This window comes from Cricetulus griseus, chromosome 4 (assembly GCF_003668045.3).
Source record: "Cricetulus griseus strain 17A/GY chromosome 4, alternate assembly CriGri-PICRH-1.0, whole genome shotgun sequence".
NCBI classification, from domain to species: Eukaryota; Metazoa; Chordata; class Mammalia; order Rodentia; family Cricetidae; genus Cricetulus; species Cricetulus griseus.
Window position 1 is genome coordinate 107139202 of NC_048597.1, and position 27661 is coordinate 107166862.

At 44.4% G+C, this 27661-nt stretch overlaps 1 protein-coding gene across 1 annotated transcript in view; it reads left to right on the forward strand.

Moving 5' to 3' along the window:
* The first annotated feature begins 339 nt into the window (after positions 1-339).
* Positions 340-27661, forward strand: part of Glt1d1 (glycosyltransferase 1 domain containing 1) — a 61441-nt gene continuing 34119 nt past the window's right edge. Inside the window, exons 1-6 of the mRNA XM_027413857.2 lie at positions 340-407; positions 6897-7045; positions 13242-13347; positions 17540-17591; positions 23821-23857; positions 26493-26549. Coding sequence (XP_027269658.1) covers positions 340-407; positions 6897-7045; positions 13242-13347; positions 17540-17591; positions 23821-23857; positions 26493-26549 — 469 coding nt within the window. The remainder of the gene's footprint in view (positions 408-6896; positions 7046-13241; positions 13348-17539; positions 17592-23820; positions 23858-26492; positions 26550-27661) is intronic.

Consider the following 27661-nt stretch of genomic DNA (forward strand, 5'->3'; position numbering starts at 1 on the left):
CCTCCCCTTCCTGAGCTCGTGGATCCCTGACACCAGGGTTCGTGACCCCTCCCCACCCGCTAGTCTCCTCTGGTCCTCTCTATCCCTCTTCTCCTCCCCTCCCCTGCTGTTCCCTCCCCTCCTTCCCTCCCTCCTCTCCTCCCCTTCCCCCTCATCCCCTCTCCTTTCCTCCCTTCCCTGCCCCTCCTTTCCCTTCCCTATCCTATCTTTCCCCCTTTCCTTCCCTTTTCCCCTCCCTGCTCCTGAACCTGCAGCTCCGCCTGGGAGCGGAGGGAGGGACTGAGTCCTTTTGGACTCCAGGCCCTGGGGCCTGGAGGCTCAATCCTTGGCGGTAGCGACATGCGGCTCCTGTTCCTGGCGGTGCTACGGCCACACACTGGCAACGCGGTCACGGCCGAGCGCCTGCGGTATGTTGCGGGCCTGAGCATCCCTGGTCTGGGGATGCTGGGCTGGGCTGGGCGCCGGAGCCGCGCGTGCACAAACGGCTGGGCCATGGGCGCAGGTGCCGCGCGAAGGGGCTCCCTCTTTGATCCCAGCTGCGGCTACCCTGTCTGTCTGTTGTGAGTGCCCTAGGGTGCGACAAAGGGGCAGCCTGGGCCAGCGCTGGCAGGGTTGGAGTGGGGGAGGAGGGACTCAGGCTCTGCAAAGGCCTCAATACTGACAGAGGTGGGGTTTGGGCAGAGTGGCCTGGGATGCGAAGGGGGGCCCACGTGGCTGGAGAAAGGCACAGAGTCCCGGTGAACCACAGACCTGCATAGCTGAGAAGGGCAGAGAGTCCTGGTGGATAGTCCAGCACGTGCAGGGATTCAGGGTCCGCGTTCTGTAGCTGCTGTTCCCTGCCCGCATCTGAACGCTAAGCTTATCTTGTTAGGTGTTTTGCTTTGTGTGTTTACCTGGGACGGAAGCCTGAGCCAGACAAGGCAGGGAAGGCGGGTCCATTCTCCTTGCCTGGATCAAGCTGGGCTGGACTCTTTCAGTGGAAGGCAGATGCTTGCAAGGCCCATTCGCCCTAGAAGTTAGCTTGCTCCCCATTCCTCTATCGCCCCCTCCCACCTCCACTTGTTTCAGGAAATCTCTCAATGGCTTTCCCCTCTGTGGGTCTGTTTCCTTATCATGGGGAAGAGCCTTTGAGGCTACTCCAGGCCTCACAGGTCACTTTCAGCTAGGAAATGTTACAGTTCCTCTCAAGATCGCAGTGAATAACCAGTGGAGGGTGGATGCTCTTCTGAAGTTTCTTGGGGAAAAGACGGAGTTTTTGTTTTGTGAGTCGCGCCCCCCCCCCCCCCCGCCATCTAGTTCACTCATTGGGCTCTCTGGGGGCTGGTTTTAGACAGAGCTCTTTCCAGAGGGTGACTGGTGCTATCAAGCAACTGAAAACAGGCTGGGGGGTGTGGCTAAATTGGTAGAGTGTTTACCAAGCAAGCATACTTGAATCCCTGGATTCTAGTCCCAGCACCGCATAAACCAGTTATGGTGGTACATGCCTATAACCCCAGTCATTTGGAAGGTGAAGGCAGGAGGATCCAAAATTCAAGGTCATCCTCAGACAGCTACTTGAGATCCTATCTCAAAAACAAAACAATACGACCTTTGTGTTGGAGGGACTCCTTCAGGCAATAGGGTTCAGGCCTTGTTCTCTGTAGAAGGGAGGGGAGGTTTGGAAGGGCTAACGATAACACAGGTCCTGAGGCCAGTGAAAACTGGAGCTGTTCAAGATATAGAAGGTTGGTGAGAGACATCCAGCTGTCTTGTGCATGTGGTGGAAAGGATAGATTGTGTGTAAGATTAGCATTTAAACATTAAACACATGTTAGCTAACATTTGACTCCATGGGTGGGCAAAGGTCCAAGGTTCTCTGGAATGAACTGATCATCGATAAATGAAATAGAAAACATGCCCAAATTTATTATTATGTACAAGGATGTCATCACAGAGTATAATTTGCTCATTAACCCAGAAGTGTGTATGCCCCTTTCTATGGGGGAAGCAGACTTGGAGAATGTGTGCCCTTCCTAAGGGGGTTGGGAGAGGCCTTGGTAGGTTTACATGAGCTCACATTGCCCTAGGATGAAGTTGTAGACTCACAGAACAGTGAATGGCTGTAAATGATTCCTAGTAATATTGGATAGCACCAAAGTCAACACAATGGGATATGACAAAGGGTTGTTCATCCATCAAGATGTTATGGGACTTGGAGATCACAGTGTGAGCTCCCAATAAGTTACAACCTGTCCTTGATAAGTCAATTAAAGGAATCAGAACCATAAAGTTCTAATTACTCAACCTCATTGAAACTTTAGCATGATGGGAATAGGTCTGGCCCATGCTAGGCAAAGCCTTGAATTTCTGATCCTCTTACCTCTACCTCTTGAGTGTGTGGATTGTAGGCATGTGCTCCCACATCCCACCACAAAAAGTTTCCTGACCTTTGTTTCAAACCACACTGGGAAGTTCCCCACTGAGCACAGTGTTTATGGCACTCCTGAGGGTCTCTGGAAAATGCTGACAAGTGCTGAGTGCCCTCAGCTCTCAGGAACACATACTATTAAGGCCAGGTTGGCATAGGGCAGAGAGTGTTGCACCAGAATTGTCACAGAGAGAGCTGGACTTTGTGCAGTGGGTGGCAGCTGCTCTTACCTCACCCAGGGCAAGTTAGTGAGAAAACATGTTTTTGTTTTTTTTTTTTCTCTCTCTAAACCGGGAGATGAGGTACCTTTGGGAAAGGGAGCAATCTGAAGTCTCCTGGGGAAGACATCACCTGCAGCCAGGAATCATTTTCCCTTTCTTCAGCACAGCTCTTATCACTTTCCTCCTGAGTTCTGGCACAATTGCCAGGCCTTTAGGTAGGAAAACTTTTGCAAGAATCTGTGAGGGAAAGGTTTTTGCCTTAGAGGAATGTAGTAAAATCATTGTGACAGAACACCTGAGAGAGGTCAGAGGAGCAAAGCAGAACTCAGAGGATGAGGGTTTCAGACCTCTGAGTGTGGAGGGCTTGGCTCTTCTCCAAACCCATCAAGCTATGACCCATAGATGGCTCCATCAGTAACATCAGTGCCTTCATGAGTCAGTCAACACCCAAAGACTACACATGATGTAACACACACACACACACACACACACACACACACACACACACACACACACACACACACACACACCTTTAACACATGAACTTCTGCGGGAACGTCTCACACCCAAACCATATCACAGACTCAGGAAATCATAGCTGCCTGGGAAGTGTGGGTAAAGAGACTATTTTAGCTGTCTTAAGTAACAGACGTTGCAAGTCAGTCAGCATGTAGACATTTGGCAAATGAGTACCAAAGGCATAGCAGAGCTGACCCTTGCAATCCTTGTACTCTGAAGCCAGCAGCCAAGCAACCAGAGCTGTGCCTATTTGTCAGAACCAAGCACGACCATTTGGAAGACGGTTCTGACATGTAAATGCCCAAAGCATTACCTAGTTATATGTGAGCCTCTGACAGAGAAGTGCAAGGTGATGACAACCCAGGAAATGGACTTGGCCTGTGCTACAACAGCATCTGGGAAGGCTTCCTGCAGAAGTGCCCCTTCCTTTTCCATCTGAGATACCCTTTTCACACCATAAAATCCACCCTTGAAAAGTGTGTAATTCATGGTACTGGAGAGATAACTCAAAGGCAAGGAACACTTGTTGCTCTAGCAGAAGACCCAGGTTCAGTTCCCAGCACCACATGGTAATGAAGAACCATCAATAATTCCAGTTCCAGAGGACCCACTTCTGATCTCTAAGGGTATTGCATGCATGTGGTGTAATACATATATACATGCAGGCAAACCCCCATTCATGTGTAATAAATCTAAAATATATGTAAAAAAGAAAGTGCATAATTCAAGGGATGAATTCCGGGGTCTTATGCATTTTAGGCTAGTGCGCTATTGCTGAGATATATCACCAGTCCTTTATTTTTGTCATTGTTTTGTGCCATGGTCTCCTCTATCCTGAAAGGCACTATTTAGTCCAGATGCGTATCAAACACACAGAGACCCTCTTGCCTCAGCCTCCCAGGTTCTGGGATATCAGGTATGCAGCACCATGCTTGGCTTTAATTTCCTTGTGCTAACTTTTATTTTCTGTAAACATAGGAATTGTCAATTATGGAATAAGAAGAGGGCTGTAGGGACTCTGGAGATGGCTAAGTGGTTAAGAGTGCTTAATGCTCTTTCAGAGGACCCAAGTTCACTTCCCCGCATCTACATTGTGGCTCACAACCACCTTTAACTAGAGTTCTAGTGAGTCTGATGCCCTCTTCTGGCCTCTGTGGGTACTGCATGCACATGGTGCATATGCACACATATAGACAATTTAAAAATCATATAAATAAATCTTTTAAAAGTATAGGGCTATTGCTGGGTGGAGGTGGATGGGATGATTTCTAATATTAATTCATGAATATGCAAATTGGTTCCATCTCATACTGAAAATGATGAACCATTTATTAAAGTTTCTCTCGCTATATATATATTTAGTGTGTGTGTGTGTGTGTGTGTGTGTGTGTGTGTGTGTGTGTGTATGCAGCTCCCTTTGCTATGAAAGAAAAACACAATTCCTTAGGCATAATACATACTTTGTGAATTTATTACTGAATTGAGTTATTATCTGACAGAAGGAATAAGGACAAAGCAATTTGAAAGTGTTATAAGTCAGCTAGCCACCAGGGTAAAATTTCAGTCCACAGAGTATGAAGATTAAACATTTTTTGATTTAGAATGTTTGTGAGGTCATTCAGTGAGTGTCACAATGCTGTTTAAAGGACATTTAGGAGATGAAGAACAACTTTGTGATCATGACTCTCATTATCCATGACAAGGCTCCCTTTCCTTTTCTTCCATATGGATCCAGCAGGTCATCCATCTCTCAGGCATTCATTCTCCAGCAGACTTGAGACTCCTTGCCGTTTGTCAACAGCTTCTTATTTCCTACAGCTTTTGGGAGCTAGAATAGCAGTCGCTCACTTCTACTCAGAGCACATAGAATTCTGACTCTTAGGCAATAGCTGCAGCATCAGCAGGCTTCCTCCCGGGTTGCTGTCCCCATAGACAGTAGAGTGTGGGAGGGCAATGCTACTGACCTACAGTGACTGATCAAATTGAATAGTGAAAATGGTACAGCCAGCTTATACAATGTGAGCTAGGCATAGTGACACAGGTTTGTTAGCCCAACTACTTGGGAGGCAGAGGCAGGAAGACTGCAGGTTCAAGGCCAGTCTAGCAACCTGGTGAGGCTCTGGTAATGTAATTCAATGATGAAATCTTGCCTAGCATGAGCCAAGTCATAGGTTGAATCTCCCATACTAGAAAATAAATAATACCTAAATTAATAAAAATAAAAATACAACATACTTCAGTAGTATAGACCACTTAAGTCCTAAGATTCATGTTTTGTTTTTTCATTTTAAAAGAACTCTTTTTTTTAGAATAAAAAATTATTGCACACACACATGCACACATGCATGCACACACAAGTGTTCTATGTGTATGGTTTCCACAGCAGCCAGAAGAGGGTGTAGATCCTCTGAAACTGGAGTTATGGATTGTTGTGAGCCACAGATAGGTGTTAGGATTTGAATCTGGGTCCTCTGCAAGAGCAGCCAGTGGTATAACCTCTAAGCCATCCCTCCAGCTCCAGGGTTGCTTTGTTTGCACAGTGCCATTAGTATGTTATGTATTTACAAAGAGATGTTATCATTCACATGCTAGCACAGGGGATGAGTCTCACCCTGTGCCACAGGCTTCTTCCCAAGGCCTTTTGGCTTTCACAGTGCATTTGGATACCAGATGACCCATGCTAGTCCAATCTTGCTTATGGTAACAAAAAACCTGAGGCTGAGTAACTTTATAAAGAAAAAGGGTTTTATCGAACTCCTACTTCTAGAAATTCAAGGTGTGGGCCCATACTGGGGGACAGCCTTGACATTGTTTTAAATCATATTTATCTATTTATTGATTAATTATTTAATGCCATGTGCCATGGCATACTATGGACATAAGAGGACAACTTAGAACAGTTGGTTCTCAACTTCCATCATGTGAATCATAATAGGATTGAATTCAGGTTGTTAGGCTTGGCAGCAAGTGCCTTTATACCACGAGGCCATCGTGCCTGCCCCTTGAAATATTTCTTCAATAAATGAGTGACAGGAGCTGGAGAGATGGCTCTGTGGTTAAGAGCACTGGAAGCTGTTTGTTTGTTTGTGTTTTTGTTTTTCAAGACAGGGTTTCCCTGTGTAGCTTTGGAGCTTGTCCTGGAACTAGCTCTTGTAGACCAGGCTGTTCTCAAACTCACAGAGATCTGCCTGCCTCTGCCTCTTAAGTGTTGGGATTAAAGGTGTGTGCAATCACTGCCCGGATGCATTGGTGGCTATTGCAGAAGTCCTATTTGGCTCCCAGTACCCACATGGCAGCTTGCCATCATGTAGAACTCCAGTTCTGGTGGGTCTGACACCTTCTGACCTCTACAGGCACCAGGCATTATATGTGGTACACAGACACACATGCAGGCAAAACACTCATATGCATACAATGAAATAGAGAAACTTAAAAGAAATGAGTGTCAGCAACTAGAAGATGCATCCCAGGCACCATGTAGAATGACGGGGCAGTGAACAAAGGAAATAGTGGAATTAGGTGCAAACAGAGCTTTGAAGTAGTCCATTGCCACTGAATGTGGAGAGAAGCTCGCTGTGTCTCAAAGTTGTGGTTACATCAGCCTTCATTCCAGCCACAGTCTGAGGCTGGGGAATGGATGGTTGCTGTCATCACCTCAAGCTTCCATCTGTGTTTCAGTACAGACTGACTCTAAAGCCTTAACCAAAATGGCAAGTCCAACTTCTCCCTCTCTCTGTTTTTTAATTAAGAGACCACCTGGAAGCTGCCGGCCACATGTGCGTTCTGAGAGATGCCTTTGACTTTGAAAGCCCATCTGACATTGACAACCTCATCACCACTGAGAACCTGGAAGCAGCCCTAGCCCTTCACCTTTACCGAGGAGGCAGACTTCTGCAAGGTATCCCTCTCAAGCTTTCAAAGTCACACAGGGGGAATGCTGAAAAATACCAGATGACAAGATCAGTACCCTGTGACCCAAAGACAAACTGAAAGATGATACAAGGTCTCCATTTTTTCTATTAATCGATTTTCTAAATTTGGTAACCTCGATGATATCTTTACTGTATAATTATTTGAATGTCATCCTGAGGTCAGCTGCGGTGGTACATGCCTGTATTCACAGCACAGGGTCTCTCACAAAGCTGTGGTTGCCCTGGATCAGAGCATCTGTGTCTATGGTAGCTCACTTTTTTAGCTGTGCCCCAGGAAGGTTCTTTCCTCCCTATCTGGGCTTCTGCATGGGTGGTGTGTTTCAGTTTATTGCCCTGTTGCCATGATAAGACAGGGATGCAACTTTAAGAGAGAAAGGGTTTGCTTTTTTTTGGCCTACAGTTCCTGGTTACAGTCCATCATTGAACAGCCAGTCACATCACATCCAAAGTCAAGAGAAATGAATGCATGCACATTTCCTACGAATGCCCCCCTTTCTATATTTATATACCGTTCAGGATTCCCTGCCTAGGGAATGGTAACACCTATAGTGGGCTGGGTCTTCCCACATCAATTAAACCAAGACAATCTCAACACAGACACACTCATAGGCCAACCTGACCTAGACAAACCCTTACTGAGACTCTCTGGTCAGGTAATACTACCTTGTGTCAATTTGACAATTACAATGAACCATCAAAGGTTTGAGTAGCTTTAGACATAGTGCTCACCTCCTCCTGTAAAGAACATTTTAGGGAGACCAAGTTAGAAGCTACTTTCCCTTCTATGACTCAGCCTCTGAAATCACTTAACATGCCAGGCATACGGGGAGGTGCTTATAGTTCCCAGCACTCAGGAAGTAGAGGTAGGAAGATTCCAATTTTGAGGACAACTTAGGAAAGTACAAAGTAAGTTTTAAGGACAACCTCGTGACACCTGGACGCAAAAAATGAAAATTAAAGTCTTCCAGTGAATTCCACAGTGTCCTGTCAACATCCAGGGGGCAGCTACTAAGCTGAACATCAGCATGAGGGGGTGATCACCCTAGAGTTTGGCCACAGCTTATACTCACTCGTACACATATTTATGTATAGCTCCAGCTACACATGGCATAACTGAGGGCATGTACGTACATATTCTGCATCTCGATTGTAACACCTGATAAATCTGAGGATGCCCTTCCACAACAGCATATGTACACATCACCCATCCTTTCTCTTCACTCTTTTCTGTGTGTGTGTGTGTGTGTGTGTGTGTGTGTGTGTGTGTGTGTGTGTGGTGTCCATGTGTATGTAGGTGTACATTTGTATTTCTGTAGGCCTGAGGTTGGTGTCTTTTCTCAATTGCTTCTCTATATTATTTTATTATTTTCTTACATTAATTTATAGTTATCTTTTGTGATGGTGGGGGTACACAGCACACATGCCGTAGTGCATTCGGAGGCCAGATGGCAAATTGTAGGAGTTGGTTCTCTCTCCCCACCATGTGGAAGTCATGGTGAGTGTATGCTACCAGCTCCTAGATTAGCCTGGAGGCGGAAGGGCTATGCAATATTTTGTTTTGATCAGCACTGACAAAATTGTCATTGAAGTTCAGGTGAGGCAAGGACCTGTTCCACCTCACTCTGGTCCAATTGCTGTTTTTTGTTTGTTTGTTTGTTTTATTTTATTTTATTTTTGAGACAGGGTTTCTCTGTGTAGCTGTGAGTATTCTGGAACTCACTCACAAGCTGGCCTTGAACTCACAGAGATCCACCTGCCTCTGCCCTCCAAGTTCTGGGATTAAAGGGCACCACCACTGAGCTTGTTTTTTTTGTTTTTTGTTTTTTTTCTTTTTTTTTGGAATTTATATGCTTAATCCCACCACTCTTGACCTCTGCTTCAAACAAACATGAAGATGTCACCATTCTGTTTGCTTCTGAGTTAGGAGGCAATAGGCCTCTCTGACGTAAACCTGATGAAGAGGGAGGGGAGAAAGATCAATGCCTGATTTAATCAATGCTGAAGCAACACTGAGCTTGGGGTGCTTCAAACAACTTTTCCATTATTAACTTCTAACTGTTCTCAGCACGGAAGTTTTCCTCTGGCATATGTTTTTGCTCCTTTTACTGCTTATTTTGAGACAAGATCTCATGTAGTCCAGGCTGGTCTCACACTTCTGATATAGCAAAGGATGAAAATCCTGATCCTCTTGCCCCCAAGTCTCTAGTGCTGGGATTATAGGTGTGCACCCCCTACACCTGCAATCATTTCAATGCTGGGGATCAAACCCAGGGTTTTGTGTGTATGCCTGGCAAGTACTCTACCAACAGAGCGACACCCCAAGCTGAATTTGTATATTAATTGCATCTACATTTGACCATAATGACTTGTATAAATGGAATTTTGCTGTTTTTTTAATCTTAAAAAATTGTTTTTAGCTGGACATGGTGGTGCATGCTTTTAATCTCAGCACTTAAGAGGCAGAGACTGAAGATCTCTGTGAGTTCAAAGGCAGCCTGGTCTATAATACCAAGTTCCAGGACATCCAGGGCTACATAGAGAGACCCTGTCTCAACAAGAACAAAAATTGTATGATTTTATGTGTATGAGTGTTTTGCCTGCATGTATGTCTTTGCACCACCTGTGTGCCTGGGACTCCTAGAGGCCTGAAAAGGGTGTCAGATTCCCCCTGACTACTGGAGATATAGATTTTTGTGAGCCCCCTAGGGTGCTGGGAATCAAACCTGGTTCCTTTGCAAGAGCAGCCAGTGTTCTTAACCATGGAGCTATCTCTTCAGCACCACTTTACTCTTTAAATTACTTTACATTACAGTTTTGTTTTGTTTTTAGGTTTTTGAGACAGGGTTTCTCTGTGTAGCTTTCGAGCCTGTCCTGGAACTTGCTTTGTAGACCAGGCTGGCCTCGAATTCACAGAAATCCACCTGCCTCTGCCTCCTGAGTGCTGGGATTAAAGGTGTGCACCACCACTACCTGGCTTAAATTACATTTTTTTTTTTTTTAGAACTCTGTGTGTAAAAGATTTTTATTTTTGTTTTTTTCTGTGTACAAATCAATCTATTTTTCAAGTGTTTAATGACAACATTATAGTTGTCCTTATCTAAGAGAGAATGTAACTGGGGCACTGTGCAGGGTACATTCTGGGAACTCTTTCATATGCTTTAACTAGCATATGAAACAGACAATTTGAGAGTTAATTTGATGTAGGCTACAGAGCTTTAATGAGTTCTTAAGAATATGCCTTAGGCTGGAACCTAATAAGGAAGAAGTTAGGATCAGGTGGCCAAGAAGGAGATTAACCAGTTTGTGATGACATCCCGTGACTGGGTATGGCTCCAATCCAAATGCTCTGCCCCATATAATTGTTCTTTAGTTTGTTTTGTTTTCAGATCACAATCATGTACCACTCATAGTTTGGTTGTCTTTAAGTTTTAAATTATACTGATCTATTTCATAGGGTGTGTGTGTCACAGTATACATGTTGGGAGGTCAGAGGACAGCTTCGTGGTGTCTGTTCTCTCCTACCATTAGTCCCAAGAATGGAACCCAGGTCATCAGGCTTGGTGACAAGCACCTTTACCTGATGAGCCATCTCCCTGGCCCACAGTTGTCTGCCATTTTTGTTGTTGTTTTGGGGTTTTTGAGGCAGGGTCTCATGTAGCCCAGGCTGGCATTGAACTCACTATTTATGTAAGGTTGGCCTTAATCTGCTGGTCTTCTTTCCTCCTCTTCCCAAATGCTGGGGTTACAGGGAGCACCAACACACTCAGGCTTTTGAAAACAGGGTCTTAGATTTTACAGCCCAGGCTAGCCTAGAACTCACTATGTAGCCCAGGCTGGGCTTGAGCTCCTGACAATCCTCCCAAGCTTCAGTTTTCTGCTCTTACCTGAAATAAAGAAAAACAAAAACAAAAACCTCCATCTTTTCCTGGTCTCTCACAACAATCAGTTATGAGTGATGACATCTTTTAAAAACAATGTTTATTATTATTTTTTTGATTAAAAAGTTTTACGTGTATGGATGTTCTGACTTCATGAATACACAGATGTGTACCACATGTATCTCAGGTGCCCTCAGAATCTACAAGAAGGTATTAGATCTCTGGAACTGGAGTCACAGACAGCTATGAGCTGCCATGTGGGTGCTGGGAATTGAACCTAGGTCCTCTGCAAGAGCAGCAGAGCTGGCTGTTCACTGCTGAACCATCTCCAGCCCCGGTATTTATTTTTATGTGTGGGTGTTTTGTCTCCACCATATGCATGCTGTGCCTTCGGATGCCAGAAGAGGGCATCAGTTCCCTGGAACTGGAGCTGAAGACTGTTGAACTGAAAATAGGTGCTTGGTAGGAATCCTGGGTCCTCTGGAAGAATGGCTGATGATACTCTCAACCACCAACTCCATCTCTCCACCCTGAATGATGACATCCATGTTTTATCTCAGATACAGTGTGTGACGAACTGTTATATTTATTTATTTATTTATTTATTTATTTATTTATTTATTTTGAGATAAGGTCTCAACATGTAGTCTTGACTGACCTGGATCTCACTGGCTTTGTAGACCAGTCTGATCTGGGACTCAGAGAGTGCTGGGATTAAAAACATGGCCCATATGTGATGAACTGAATTAAAGGATACTTTTAGGCTGGACATGATGGGGCAATCCAGAAGCAGAGGCAGATGGATCTCTGAGTTCTAGGCCAGCTAGGTCTACCTGGCAAGTGCAGTTCAGAATGTTGTGTTTGCATCCAGGGCCAGGGTTGCCACTCAGATCCTGTTCAGAGTCCTTCAGTTTCAATGGCTGGCTCTAGAAGCCGGTCATCATGAGGGCCATGCCTGATGACCTCCAGGTATCAGTGTCTACATAGTACTGCCCATTCCTCAAAGGCTTCCTGAGCTGCTGTGGCCGGAGGGTGATAAACAGGGCCCTCTCTTGTCACCAGTCTCATTTAAGTTCTTCCCAGGACAGGTGAGCTTAGCTTTGATGGATGGTGGTGCATGGTATTTTTCTGTGGTTAAAATGGAAAGCAAATTAATCTGAAAACTAGTCCTGACAACGACAGGCAAGACTTGGCATGATTACTCTCTGGGTTTTTCATTGTTTATATATTTATTTGTGTGTGTGTAGTGGTGGTAGTGGTGGTAGGTGTGGTCACAGTGTTGGTAGGTGTGGCCATAGTGTTGGTGGGCATGGTCATGGTTGATGCTGGGGAGAAATCTTTGTGGAAGGTAGAGGATAACTTAAAAGGAGTTGACTTTCTCCTTCCACCATGTGGGTCTCAGGGATGGGACCCAGAGTGTCAAGTGTGGGCTGGCATTTACCTTTATCTGCAGAACCATCTCAATGGCTCTTCAGTGCAGGTTTCTAACAGTGCTATCTGTGATCCCTCTGGAGAGTTGAAAGGAGCATAAGTGACACCAAAACACACAACACTTAAGAGACTGGGGCACAATGGGCAGTGTTTGTCCCAAATGCACAAAGCCTTGGTTTCAATCTCTAAAGGCACATAAATGGGGTGTGGCAGTCTCGTTGGGACGTCTCGGACCTCTGGCCCATCCTGGGTGGAAGCCTGAGGGTCAAAAGTTCTAAGTCATCTTCAGGGACATAAGTTCAAGGCCAGCCTGCCTCAAAAACAACATGGGGCCAGTGAGATGATTCATTAGGTAAAGGCAATTTCACTACAAGCCTGCCACTGGAGTTTAATTCACAGAATGCACAAAGAGGTAGCGAGAGCTAACTCACTCTGACTTCTACACTAGCACTGTGGTAAACATATGCCCCCACACATATCACACACACATAAACACACATATCACACACACACACACACACACACACACACACATATCACACACACACACCTCATACACATCACACACACATACACACACACACACACACACACACACACACACACACACACACACACATATCTGGGAGTGGTGGTGCACACCAGTAATTCCTGCCCTGGGAATGCTGAGGCAGGAAAATTGAGAGTTTCAGGCCAGCCTGGGCTATAGAGCTGTCTTTCAAGACAGACAGACAGACTGACAGACAGACAGACAAGCCATACAGCTCTGTGTTTCAGGAACTTCATGACTGCAGGCCAGTTGTCAAGGGGCACCTCATGATGTCCTGTCTGTTGCACTGTCATCATTTTGCAGGTCATGGCATTCCTTTTGGGGTCATCTTTGGCGGAACTGATTTAAATGAAGATGCCAATCATAAAGAAAAAAATGAAGTCATGGGGAGAGTCCTGGAGGAAGCCAGGTAAGGCCATGGGTGTTCTGCTTTCCATCCTACCAGGGAAAACAAACTCTCACCATCAATAAGGCCCTTGTGAGGCATGGTGGCTCCAGAACTTGGGAGACAGAGGCAGGTGGATATCTGAGAGTGAAGGCCAGCCTGGTCTACATAGCAAGTTCCCAGACAGTCAGGGCCACTTACAGAGACCCTGTCTCAAAACAACAAGCCCACAAAACAAAACTGTCCTTCCATATAGTTTTATTTTGCTACAAATTCTCATTGTAATCAAATAAGTCATTACACCTGGCCTAATGTTAATATCACAAGAGCATTCTAGAAAGTTCTGTGTGGTAGGAAGACAGTGTGTGCTTTGTGTGTGTGTGTGTGTGTGTGTGTGTGTGTGTGTGTGTGTGTGTGTGTTGAAATAGGGTCTTTTGACCTATTTCAAAAGCTATTTTTGAAAAATAATACGTATCACTTGTTATTGTTTATTTAAAAATGCTTTTCCTTTATTTCATGTATTTGGGTGGGTAGTTGAGGATGACGTTAAACTTTGCTTCTGCCTTCACCTTCCAAGCTCTGGTACTACAGGAATGCACCACAGTGCAGGGCTGATATATGATTTAAAAGAACAAAGCGGGTCTGTGCTAGGTTTCCCAGCCCAAGGGCCTTCCTTGTAACTATTGGCTATTCACTATTCACTATGGGTCCTGTCTGTGTCACCTTATGAGTTCTGTAAACCATTTGGAAGAACAGTCACCACGGGGATTCTGTACCCTGGCTTAGTCCTCCATCTACACATTACTCCAGCCATCCAGGATGAGAGACCCTCCAAGAGCATGGCAGCATTGCCCGTAGATGGTGCTTCTCCAAGATGACACATTCACTAGTTCTGTGGAGATAGTGCAGGAACCCCTGCCCCAAACGCTAGCTGTGGCCAGCACCTTTTCATCTACATGGGCAATGTGTGAGCATGGTGCACATACACACACACAGGAAGAACACTCATACACAGAAAATCAAAATAAATAAATCTTAAAAAACATCAAAACTACACAGAGAAGCCCCCCAAACCCCAATACACAAACAAAAAACTTCCCCCAAAAACAAAAAGCCCCCCAAACAGACAACTTCCCCCCAAAAAACAAATACAACAACATCACTTGCTGCTTTTGCAGAGAACCTCAGTTCCCTTCTGTCTTAGTTTGGTTTCTATTGTTGTGAAGAGACACCATGATGATGGCAACTCTCATAAAGAACACATTTAATTGGGGTGGCTTGCTTACAGTTCAGAGGTTTCATGGCGGGGAGCATGGAGGCATGCAGGCAGCCATGGTGCCGGAGCTAAGAGTGCTACCTCCTGACCAGAAGCTAGCAGGAAGTCGACTGACTGTCACACTGAGTGAAGCTTCAGAAAAAGACCTCAAAGCCCGTCCCCACAGTGACATATTTCCTCCAACAAGGCCACCCCTCCTAATAGTGCCACTCCCTTTGGGGGGGGCTATTTTCTTTCAAACCACCATACCTTCCCTGTACCCACATCAGGTGGTTGCTGATATAACTGGAGTACAACTCCAGCTCCAGGGGATAAATGCCCTCTTCTGGCCTCCATAGGCACTGCACTCACACAGTGCACACACACACACACACACACACACACACACACACACACACACACCTTAAAAAGGTGACCCATTAGTGAATATTCCTAACTACTTCTTGCACATTGGTTCATGCTGCACAGCCCTATGGGAGAAAAGTAATTCTGTTTACTAGAAACATTATTGAACAAATCCATTTTGCAGTAATACCTTTAGGGTTATTTATTGCATTGTTATTAAAACAAATATTGATTTTTTTATTTGGGGGTTATTGATTGAGGCCAGTGGGCAAGAGAGACACATGAATCATGGATTTCTTGTCTGACTCCACACAGATCATGTTTCTATAAATGAAGTTTTGGGCTTTTCTGGCTTTATAATGACCATTTCATTTTTAATCAAAACACTTTAAATTGGTATATTTTTTCTAAAGCGGTTGTATAAATTTTTTCCATATTTTAAACTTTCATCCCATGAAATATAGTATTTGATTTTAATTTTGTATTAGATTATCAGCTTCTAAGAATGATGACATAGTAAGAACTTGGTAATTATAAATATAGAAATTAAATGAAGTGTATCTGAAAATTGGGATCATTTTGTTTCTGGGTCCATTTTTTGAAAAATAATACGTATCACTTGTTATTGTTTATTTAAAAATGCTTTTCCTTTATTTCATGTATTTGGGTGTTTTCCTGCATGTGCGTCTGTGTACAATGTGTGTGCAGAGTTCTTAAAGGAGGGTGTCTGATCATCTGGGATTGGAATTACAGATGATTGTAAACCACCATGTGGGTGCTAGGAATCAAACTCAGGTCCTCTGGAAGAGCAGCCAGTGCTCTTAACTACTGAGTCATCTCTCCAGCCAGCCCTGGCATTTTATCATTATCACTTCTTTTCAGATATATCCTGTGTAGGAGGGTAGGAAACTTTCCAGTTTATTTAACCTCTTCTGTACCATTGTGTTAAGTTCTTGGGTGTGTTTGAGCCTGCTCCTGGCCTTGTGTTCACTTTTGATCACCTGTTCTTATCCTCATTGCCAGTACAGTTATAATCATTGTACTTTGGGTATGTGTCATTGTGTAATGCAAGTCTCAGCTCTGCAGTCTTTATGTTGAATGGTTGCTATTGCTACTCAGTGAAATGCATATTTGATTTTTGCCTTAGTCAGGTTTACTGTTGCTATGATGAAACACCATAACCAGAAGCAAGTTGGGAAGGGTTTATTTGGCTTATACTTCCACATCATAGTTCATCATCAAAGGGCAGGGCAGTAACTCAAGCAGGGCAGGAACCTGGAGGCAGAAGCTGATGCAGAGGCCGTGAAGGGATGCTGCTTACTGACTTGCTCAGCCTGCTTTCTTATAGCACCTGCCTAGGGATAGCACCACCCGTAATGTTCTGGGCCCTCCTGCATCAATCACTAATTAAGAAAATGCCCCACAGCCTGATCTTATGGAGGCATTTTCCCAACTAAGACTCACTCCTTTCTGATGACTCTAGCTTGTGTCAAGTTGACATTAAACTAGCCAGGACAGTTTATGTCAGTTACTTTCTTCACTGCTTTGACAAAATACTTGACAAAAGCAACTTAAGGAAGGACCTAGGTGTGGCATTGGGCACCTTTTATCCCAGCACCCTGGAGGCAGAGCCAGGAGAATCTCTAAATTCAAGGTAGAGCCGGGCGTTGGTGGAGCATGCCTTTAATCCCAGCACTTGGGATACAGAGGCAGGCAGATCTCAGTGAGTTCAGGGTCAGTTTGGTCTACAGAGATAGTTCCAGGACAGGCTCCAAAGCAATACAGAGAAACCCTGTCTGGAAAAACAAACAAACAAACAAACAAACAACAAAAGATGTAAGGTATTTCCATTATCATGAAGGCCCCTTGGGCAGATGTAGGCACTGTAGCACACACAACATTCCCTGATCACACACCTGTGTCATGTGCCCCTTACCCCAGAGTTCTCATCACATATTAACTATGCCACCTAATAAATTTTGTTTTCTGGCTTTTGAATTTTTTTTTTTTTTCGTTTTTTCGAGACAGGGTTTCTCTGTGTAGCTTTGGAGTCTATCCAGGCACTCGTTCTGGAGACCAGGTTGACCTTGAACTCATAGAGATCCACCTGCCTCTGCTTCCTGAGTACTGGGAATAAAGGCATGCACCACCAATGCCCGGCGGCTTTTGATTTTTTTTTTTTTAAACTGTAAATGTATGTTAGTGTGCGTGTTGCTGGCATGTAGATGTCAATGAGAGTGTCAGGTCCCCTGGAGCTAGTCACACACAGTGACTGGGAACTGAATCCAGGTCCTCTGGAAGAGCAGTAAGTGTTCTTAACTACTGAGCCATTGCCCCTGCTCTAGCCTTTGGTTTTTAATCTCTGCTTTTTCTGGCATTATTTGAAAGGGACAGGAGAAATTAGAGGTTTTGAGCATCGTTGAGTTTATTTTCTGGTACGGGTGGAGATGGGGCCTAATGGACAGTGACCGGGAGTAATGACAGTGGATGGAACTGTGCCCTGTCCATCTCTCATGGGCTGTTGGCAAGTGCTGCCTCAGAGTTGTGTTAATTGAATTCCAGCCTAATTGACTGTTATCTCTATCCATTGACTAGGTTTGCGGTGGCTTTCACAGAGGCGATGAAGGACACAGCACAGGTGCATTGGGTATGTGTTCTTTTGATGTCTTTTCAGTAGGGCATGGAGACAGGGAGGAAGTCTATTAGCCCATGGCTGTATGCCACAGTTGTGGGGTGCCTTTCTCCAGTGTGGAGACCCTTAAAAAGTTTAGTGATGTTTAACACTTTTCTTTAATTAATTCTTTGAGAATTTCATACAATGTATGAAAAACCTTTTAAAATTAAAAATTGTATTTTTTTTTCTGCCTGTCTATCTGTGTATTGTATGCTTGTCTGGTGCCTGAGCCTCCTGCAGCTGGAATTGCAGACAGCTGTAAGCCATATTTATGCTACCCAATATATGTAAACACTATTCTGGGTCAGCCAGATCTGTGCTTGGACAGTGATCTTCCAAAAATAGTAGGCATTTGAACAAACAAACAAACAAATATCAAAGGGCTAGAGAGACAGCTCAATGGTTAATTGCACTTACTCCAGTTCCAGAAAACCCAGGTTTGGTTCCCAGCACCCACATGGCAGCTCACAACCAACTTTAACTCTAGTTCCAGGGGAATCAAATGCCCTCCTAGGACATTTACATGCTTCAAGCACGAATGTGGTACAGTTACATACATAGAAGCAAAACTCTCATGCACATAAAATGAAATAAATAAATGTAAACCACATCTTTTTAAATTAAAAAGTGAGGACTGAAAAGATGGCTCAGCAATTAAGAGCTTATATTGCTCTCGAAGAGGACCTGAGTTCAGTACCCAGCATTAACAACAAATAACTCACTCACAACTGCCAGTTAAGTCCAGCTCTAGGAGAGCTGATGCCCTCTTCTGGTCTCCATGGGCACCTGCACACATGTACACATGCACGTCTTCATATGTACATATAATTAAAAATAAATCGTAAAAGTTAAAAAAAAATCAAGGAAGAAAAACACTGTGAGGTAGCTTAGATGTCTTTGTCCCGGATGTAGGAGGTACTGGCATAAACCTAATAAAAGATGAGATTAACTTGTTTTCATAGCTTAAAGGCTGGGGATAGTTATTAAATTTGAAAGCGAAGTTGTTTTTAATACACATTTTTGTACAGGATTGATGGGTGGATTTTCCAATAAAGTTCCACCCAATACCTTTATGTGATTTGATTTTTTTCAAATACAAACATGTGTAAATAATATAAAGGTTTCTTACTCAGCTGTATTTATGGAATTCTTATCGACTCTGGAGGAGAGACTTTGATTCATGCACTGTGAATGGTGATAATGTGTTTTGAGCAGTGCAGTCTTAATCTTCCCAGAGGAAAAGCCAGCTTTGGTTTTTAATTTTATATTCTCTGTTTTGGAAGCAGGCTTGACTCAGGCTGTAACCTTGTTAATCTTGTCTAATTATTACCAAAGTGTGATTCAATATCAGTAATCCTAGATTAGAAAGATTACAGGGCCTTCTTCTAGTGCTCTTGTGGTTTCTTTCCTCCTTTTCTACTTCCTCCTTCTTCCTCTCCTCTTTTTCTCTTCTTTTCTGAAGCAGGATCTCACCATGTAGCCCTATCTAGCCTGGAACTTACTATGTAGAACAGGTTGACCTTGAACTCAAAGAGATGGACCTGCCTCTGCCTCACGACTGCTGGGATTAAAGGTTTTGAAGTCACTACCATACCACCATGCCTGGCTTCAAAAGAGAGAATATGGAGGCTGCAGAGATGGCTCAGTGGTTGAGAGCACTAGCTGCTCTTACAGATGAGACCCAGGTTCAATTCCCATGCTGCAGTTTACAACCATCTCCCTCCAGTTCCAGGAGATCTGATGCCCTCTTCTGGCCTCTTTGGGAACTGCATATACATGTTTTTTCTCTGTCCCCCTCTCCAGCTCCCACTCCCTCTCCACCCTCACACACTTTTAAAAAGGAGATAATATATATGTCTACAAAGATAATGTATTTAAATGTGATTTTTAATCAGAGAATCCAGCTCAAAACTTAAACCTGCATTTTCTCCACTTTTATTTCTAGAAAGGTAATTAAGTTGGGTGTAGTGATGTGCTAATCCCAGCACAATCTTGCTACCATTCTCTAGAGAAATACACTTTCTAACACGAGTGTAAAAAGTCAAGATGACCCTTTCAGTTCCCCTTTCTACCCAAAATTAATTAAGCTGACAATTGCACTCTGTGATGGATAGACATGGCCGTATGTATCTTGAGAATTGTGAATGTGTCTGTCCACTCATCTCTCAGGGCTATTTCTCTGGGATCTAATGAAAACCTAAAAGGTTAAGAACCGAAGGTGCTCTGTGTGGTGTTTTAAGAGGAAGGGAGAGAGTGTTGAGATTCCATTTTAATACCTGTGAGAACTTACTACTTAATTTGACTACTTATACTTATTTGATATAAAAGCCAGCATCCTTTTAGATACAAGCTCTGAAGTAATCCTGCCTCCGTAAGAGACCCATTTTATAGAATAAAACTGAAAAGGGAGTGTGGAAGGGATGACAAAGTTGGGGATGGGATCAACTGTAGAGTACCCCCTACCTGCCTAGAATCCACCAAGGAGGGGCTGGGGCTTAGCTTGGTGCTGTCACTGTCACAATACTTGATGAGGGGTGGAGGCATGGCTCAGTGGTGTAGCACTTGTCCCGGACTGCAAGCATCCCAAGATAAGGGAAAAGACAAAGGAAAAGAAAGACCAGACCACAGCTACAAGTATATCTCCCTTTCTTTGGTTAATATAATAAAAGGCTGATCTTCTGACATTGAACTTTCTGCAGGTGGAAACCATATTAAAAGTTCTCGTAGATGCAGAATCTAAGGCTCAGCTCTCAGTGTGAAATTACAAAAATGACTCCTGCTCGTAGCTTTTGTTTGTTTGTTCATTATTGTTTTTCCAGACAGGGTTTTCTCTATGTAGCATTGGAGCCTGTCCTGGAACTGGCTTTGTAGACCAGGCTGTCCTTGAACTCACAGAGATCCACCTGCCTCTACCTCCTGAGTGCTGGGATTAAAAGTGTGTACCACCACCATCTGGCTCTGATTGTTAGCTTTCTTAAAAGAATGCACCTGATAGTTATGAATTGCTTAGAGGAAATCACTATCCATACACATAACATTTATACATTGTATCAATGCTGATCACACACAGATGGGCACTTCTCAGGGAGGTTACTCACCCTCTCCTACTCTTTTTTCATATAAAATTTCTTACCAAGCAGAAAATACACTGTATAAAACACTGTAATTACAGAAAATAACACTGTAAAGCAAGGAGGGTTTCACCAAGAAAACATTCAGGGCTGAGACTCGAAAGGCATTTATAACTTGGCTGGGATGTAATTCAGTAGGTAGCATGCACACAACCCTGAGTTCCATCCCCAGCCCCACAACCCCTAGTTCCATCCCCTGCCCCACAGAACCTTGGTGGAACACCTCTGCAATACAAGTACTCAGAAAAGGAGAATCAGAGATCCAAAGTCACCATCAGCTACCTAGCTTGTTTGAGGTCAGCCTCAGCGACAGGAGGCCCCATCTTAACAAACAAACAAAAAGCCTGGGATGGGAATATGGTCCTACAAATGGAATCCAATATAGAGAGGTCCTGAGCCAGAAGATGAGGGGCTTGGAGTCCTGGCAAAAGCTGGGCTCAGGGCAAAGCACAAGGTCTATGGAGACAAGTCAGGCATACAGGACATGGGCAGGAAAGTCAGTCCTGAGAAAGTTACTGCCCTGAAGCACCAAGTCCCCTAAGACCACAGCCCACACTGAGGGTTTGTTGTGCCCAAATCGTGAAGGTCCCCAAAGCTCAGGGAGATAGACCCATTGAACTGCAAAAGCAAGGTTTATTGTTCATCCAACCATGACAGGGACCCCATCTAGCTAGCTGATGGAGCAGCCTCCAGAAAGAGTGAAGTTCCCTGTCTACTGCTAAGTTTTTTTGTTTTGTTTTGTTTTTTCGAGTAAGGGTTTCTATGTGGCTTTGGAGGCTGTCCTGGAACTCACAGAGATCCGCCTGCCTCTGCCTCCCTAGTGCTGTGATTAAAGGCGTGCACCACCACCTCCTGTCCTACTGCTAGGTTTTAAAGACAAAAGTTACAGGATTACATCAGTAGGTACGGGTTGGTTTCTGATTGGTTGACATTTGAGAACAATTAGGAGAATTTCTCAAAGTCATGTTTTGGCATGAAGTACCTGTGTACCAATTATTCTCATTGGTCAGTGCTGAGAGGGAACATTCTGTGGTTTTTATGGCTTTGTTTTGTTACTTGCAGGTGGCCTGTTGTTCATAGATACCAATAGTTTTCAGAACTATATCCTGGAGACTACAGGGGAGGTTTTGGTATCCCCTGGAGTTCCTTTTGTGGCCAAACAGTTCCCAGGAACCAAGTACCTAGGAGGCTAGAGGGGTTCTGGAGTTTCTTTGTGTTCAGTTTTGGCCCTAGGCTCCAGGAGGCCAGGGGATCTGGAGTTTCTTTGTGTCATGTGCTGAGTCAGAAGCCTACATATCTTTTCTGTAGCCTGTCATGGCTGCCAAAGCAGGGGGCTGAGTGGGGATCTGGTCCCTTCAGGTTTATCTAGCATGCTTTTGAGAGCCCCCCACCAAGACCACAGCCCATGCTGTGGGTTTACCTAGCAGCCTTTGAGCTTGGTAATATTTTCAAATTTATGTGCTGGTGAGGGCTAGGGTGCCACAGGGTAACTTTTCTGTCTTCATTCACTTATTTAGTTTGTTTTGTGAAAGGTCTCTATTATCTTCTTTAAATAGGAGATTTTCATTTTGTTTTGCTTTGTTTTGAGACAGGGTCTTGCTGTAGCCCAGGCTGGCCTCAAACTCGAGGCAATCCTCCTGCTTTTAGTCTCCAAAGTGATGAAACTACAGATATAATACTACTTCCCTAGCTGAGAAGTGATTTTTAAAAATACTTCCTCTTTAAAGTCTTGGGATTTCAAGGTATTCCCCAGGGACACCCAGATCTGCCATACAGTGTTTTTCGTAGGACAGTGAAGGCTTAGGTGGGCCAATGATTCAAAGGGTTAGACTAAAAAGGTGATGCTGAGGCAAAACTCAATCTGAAGGGAACCTCCGTGTTCTGGAATGGAAGTTGTCCTTCCTTTGACCCATGGCTGGCTCCCCATCTTCCCATTGAATGTCTGCTTGGCTGGGCTGTACCACCACAGCATATTCCCCAAACCAACAATTGTCAGGGCCTTGCTTTGTTAGCGGTGACACTGTGCCCCTCCACATATATGTGTGTGTGCGCCTGTGTGTGTGCGCCTGTGTGTGTGTGTGTGTGTGTGTGTGTGTGTGTGTGTGTGTGTACACATGACAGGATGGTGACCTCTGGTTTCAGATGTCTCTTCCAGCCTTCATCAGAATATTTAGGTTACAAGATAAAAAGTTACAGTGTTGGTCCCCACAGTTCGCCTCCAGAAGAACTACATTTTGACCATAACCGTTGGCATCTTTGAGTTCCCTCTGCCATGGGATAGAGGATTTCCTGTTCCTCTCTAGCTCTGACCTCTGTGTTAAGATGTGTAATTTAAATGATTATTAGCCCCATGACTCCAGGATCTGGAGAACTGGACTCTTTGCCCTCCAGTGGCTTTGCGCCCTTTCTCCAGGGAATATCACAAAGAATAAGCAGTTGGCATCATGGCACAAAGGAGGAGGTAGAGGAGGAAGGATGGGACTGAAGGAGAGGAGGAGGGGAAGAGAAGAAGGGGAGGGGGAGAAAAGGAGGGCAGGAGCAGGAGAGGGGACCACTGCTCTGTCTGGACTCTGGAGACACTGAGAGCACTGCCAGGTCTTCATGCCAACCTGTCCTTTTCACTGGCCTCCACTTGTGCTCTTTGGGTCTCCCCTCACCTCCTCCTCCTTTTCCCCCACCCCCTCTTCCTCTTCCCTTTTCCTTCCCTCTCCCCATCCTCTCTCTTTTCCTCCCTCCTCCTCTTCCTCCTTGGTCCCGAGGGATGGGGAAAACCCTTTTCCAGTTAGGGACAAAGTACCCATCCTTCTCTGCTTCAGCAGCAGGTGCACTCCTTGGCCCCAGAACTCTCTTTCTGTCGGCCCCCATGAGGCTGCATTAAGTGGGATTTCCGTCTTTGTTCTTCTTAAAGATGCAAAATCCATTAGGAGTGGAAGTAACTCTATCCCTTAGAAGCCGATGTGGGTGACTTAGAGATGTTCTCAAAAGGGTATTTAATTATCTTGATTTCTAAAAAGCATAGAATGGTTGGATCATCAAATTAACTTTCCCCCATTTTGTTTCCCTTTCAAAAGCCACATGCTACTGGAAAGATCTTTGTCCAGAGTCAAGGTAAGCATATATATATATATATATCATATACAACCATATACAACTTATTGCATTTACTTTACTCATTTGTGTTCATGTACACACCACTGCACACATGAAAGTTAGAGGACAACTTTAAGGGCACAGTTCTCCTCTTTTTTTTTTTTTTTTTTTTTTTGGTTTTTCAAGACAGGGTTTTCTCTGTGTAGCACTTTCTATCCTGGAACTCACTCTGTAGATCAGGCTGGCCTCAAACTCAGAGATCCACCTGCCTCTGCTTCTGCCTGAGTACCACCATGACCTGACTTGGTTTTCTCTTTACACCATGTGGGTCTCAAGTCAGGTTTGGTGGCAAGCACCTTCATCTACTGAGCCATCTCACTGGTCCCCAGTATATTCTAGATGCTGAGAGAATGTTGGCTGATGAGATACTGTAGTGTCTGAGATTTAGAATAATTAACAGAGAGGATAACTTTCTGTTGTTTTCTAGCATTAGAATAAAAGATAGATGGGGAAAATTATAAAGTTATATTGAGAAATACACATGACCCTGTTTTTCACCAGTGGAGTAGAACCCACTATCCTAGTATATTTTATTTGTTGCTTGTCTTTTTGTTTGTTTGTTTGTTTTTGTTTGAGACAGGGTTTCTCTGTATACCAACACCCAGGTTGTCTTTTCTTTTTTGTTATTGTTTTTGTTTGTTTGTTTCTGAAGACAGGGTTTCTCTGGCTATTCTGGAACTGGATCTGTAGACCAGACTACCTCAAACTCACAGAGATCCACCTGCCTCTGCTTCCCAAGGGCTGGGATTAAAGGCGAGCGACACCACACCTGGTGTTTGTTTTGTTGTTGTTGGGGTTTGTTTTTTGTCTTTTGTTTTTGTTTGTTTTTTTTTTTTGAGACACTCTGACCCAGGTTGGCCTTGACTCCTGGTCATCCTACTCAAGCCTCAGCTGGAATTACAGGAGCTTGCATAACATCTAAGTGAGATGAAGAGTTGCCTTGATCTGGGTATCATGGATTCTTCTGCACCAAGCCACCCGGTCCCACCAGTATCCCCTGATGGTGGCAGATGGCTGTCTTAGCCAGCTACACTGACCCTTATAAAAAACACTGCCCTAGAGGGTGGAGGATGGAAAGATGTGTCCAAAGACTGATTTGGGACTGGTTTTTAAGTTCAGTGGACACAGGTGCAGTGGCCAAGGTAGGGAGCATTAATGTGTTGGTTCCACAGGCCCCTCTTGGCTTCATGATGGGGCCTTAGAGACCCCAATACTTGGCAGGTGAACTCAGAAAGAAGGTCAAAACTGAGTAAGTTCAAGGCCAGCCTGGGTTATGTGAGACTCTACCTTATTTTTCAAACAAGCTCTTCATTGAGTTTTCATTGAGACCGTGTGAAGTGTTTAGGAGATAGTGTGAGCAGGGCTTGGTGCTCTCCTGGCTTTGCCTTGGTTTATGACTTGCCCAAAGAAACTGGACTCCTGCCCCCATCCTGCTAGACTAGTGGTTCTCAGCCTAACTCTGTGCCCCTTTAATACAATTCCTCATGTTGTGGTAACCCCCAACCATACAATTATCTTCGTTGCTACCTCATAACTATAATTTTGCTACTATTTTTTTTTTTGGGGGTGGTGGTGGTTTTGAAACAGGCTTTCTTTTGGAGCCTGTTCTGGAACTTGCTCTCTAGACCAGGCTGGCCTCAAACTCAGGCCTGCCTCTGCCTCCCCAGTGCTGGGATTAAAGGCATTTGTGCCACAACGACCTAGCACTTTTGCTTAAGAATCATAGTGTAAACATCTGATAAGCAATATCCATGAAGGTGTTTGACCCCCTTGAAGGGGTTGTGATCCACAGATTGAGAACCGCTGTGCTAGAGTAAGCCTGTTTGACCTCTTTGTTTGACCACCGTCTGTGTAGACTGTGTGTATAGTCTTAAGGCTGCAGGTCCTTTGCAAAAGGTACCTAAGCAGCACTTTCTGGGCAAGTGATGACCTCTGAGCAAAGTCAGAGGTGGTTGGATGATACGAGTTCAACCTTCCTCTCTCTGCTGCCCTTTCTTCAGGTCCTCTTCTGCATACCAGGCTTCTACTGGTACTTGGAACGTGATGCAATCCTTCTACCTCCAGCCTCCCAGGTGTTGGTTACAGGCATGAGCCATCACTGTTGGCTGAAATGTTTGCTGTTTTTTTTTGCTTTTTAAACTAAAACAGTTTAACTTAAATCCATCGGAAGAGAGCTGGGTGGTAGTGGTGCATGCCTTTAGTCCTAGCACTCTGGAGGCAGAGTTCAAGACCAGCCTGGTCTACACAAAGAAACCCTGTCTCGAAGAATCATTGAAAAAAAAAATACATCTGAGGAAATGACATGACAGAGAGTGCAACTGTGTACTGTATAGTCAATGTTGATTTTTGGGAATTGTGAGTGAAGGTGAACTTTTACCTAAACAGCATGGTATAGTGAAGGTGCTGATGTTTTAGATGACTTTCCAAGTCTCTTTAAAGAGCTCAAGGTCTGGACCACCCAGAGTGGAATGGTGGTCCAGCGGGATAGTGCAATCTCAGGCATCCACAGGTGCTGAGGAGATCTGTGCTGAGGAGATCATGACGCTCCATTGCAGTGCTCTTTTTTTTTTTCTTTTCCTATTCCTTCCACCAGGAATTGCAACAAAACCAAATGCCAACTTTAACTGGAACACCTTCCTCCAGCAATCAGGTAAGGCAGGCTCCCCTTCCTGGGACTTTGCCAGAAGCATCCCTTGCCATCTGCCATTAGTCCCCTGTTGTCAAACAATCTTGCTGGACCCTGCTTTTCTCTTTCTATGACGCTTGGATCTGCAGTAATGGGATGGTATGACATCCATTCTCATGCATTTGCCTAGATGTTTTCTTGGGAGGCAATCCTAGTAGTGGGTTTCTGTGTAAGACTTCACACTTAATCTGAGCTCCTTGCATCTTGATGGTGGTGTGGGGGAGGGGCTTTTTCCAGCCTGTGGTGGAATTCAGAGAAACTTAACTACTTCATCTCCCACTAATGGTGTGAAATGAGCTCAGTAATGATGCTTGAACAGAAGTTTGTTGTGCAAAGTTTTCAATACAGTCTTTGTATAAACTGGAGTATATGTTTTTTGTTTGTTTGTTTTTCAAGACAGGGTTTCTCTATGTAGCTTTGGAGCCTGTCCTGGAACTCAATCTGTAAACCAAGCTGGCCTTGAACTCATAGAGATCCACCTGCCTCTACCTCCGGAGTGCTGGGATTAAACACACGTGCCACCACTGCCTGGCTATGATTTTTTTAAGAATCAAAACTCCTTAAATTGCCCCCCCCAGTTACTCTGGGTCATAAGTACTAGAAAAGGTAAAGCTCTGTCTACTGACATGAGACTTGAAGACAAAAACTTATGTTTTAACCCAACATGTTTTCCCAGAGACGACAACAGGTTTAGTGGTGCTTGAGGGTGTGTTCATTCCGATGTATGCACTTGGGTATGTGTGAAGGCCAGAGTGCAACCTCAGGTGTCATCCTTAGGAGCCATCCACCTTGTTGTTTGAGACAGTTATCTCTCATTGGCCTGGAGCTCACCGAGTAGTGCAGGATGGCTGGCCAGTAAGTCATAGGAATCTTCCTGTCTCCACCTCCCCAGCACTGGGATTAAAAGCACACCCTCCTATACCTGTCATTTATTTATTTATTTTTTAATATGGGTTCTGGGGATGGAATGCAGGTCCTCATATTTGCAAGTCAGGTCTTTACTGACTGAACCATCTGTATTTAGTAATGATTACAGGGTCCAAACTCTGGGGTCCTGGAGGGGAAAGTTGAAGCTA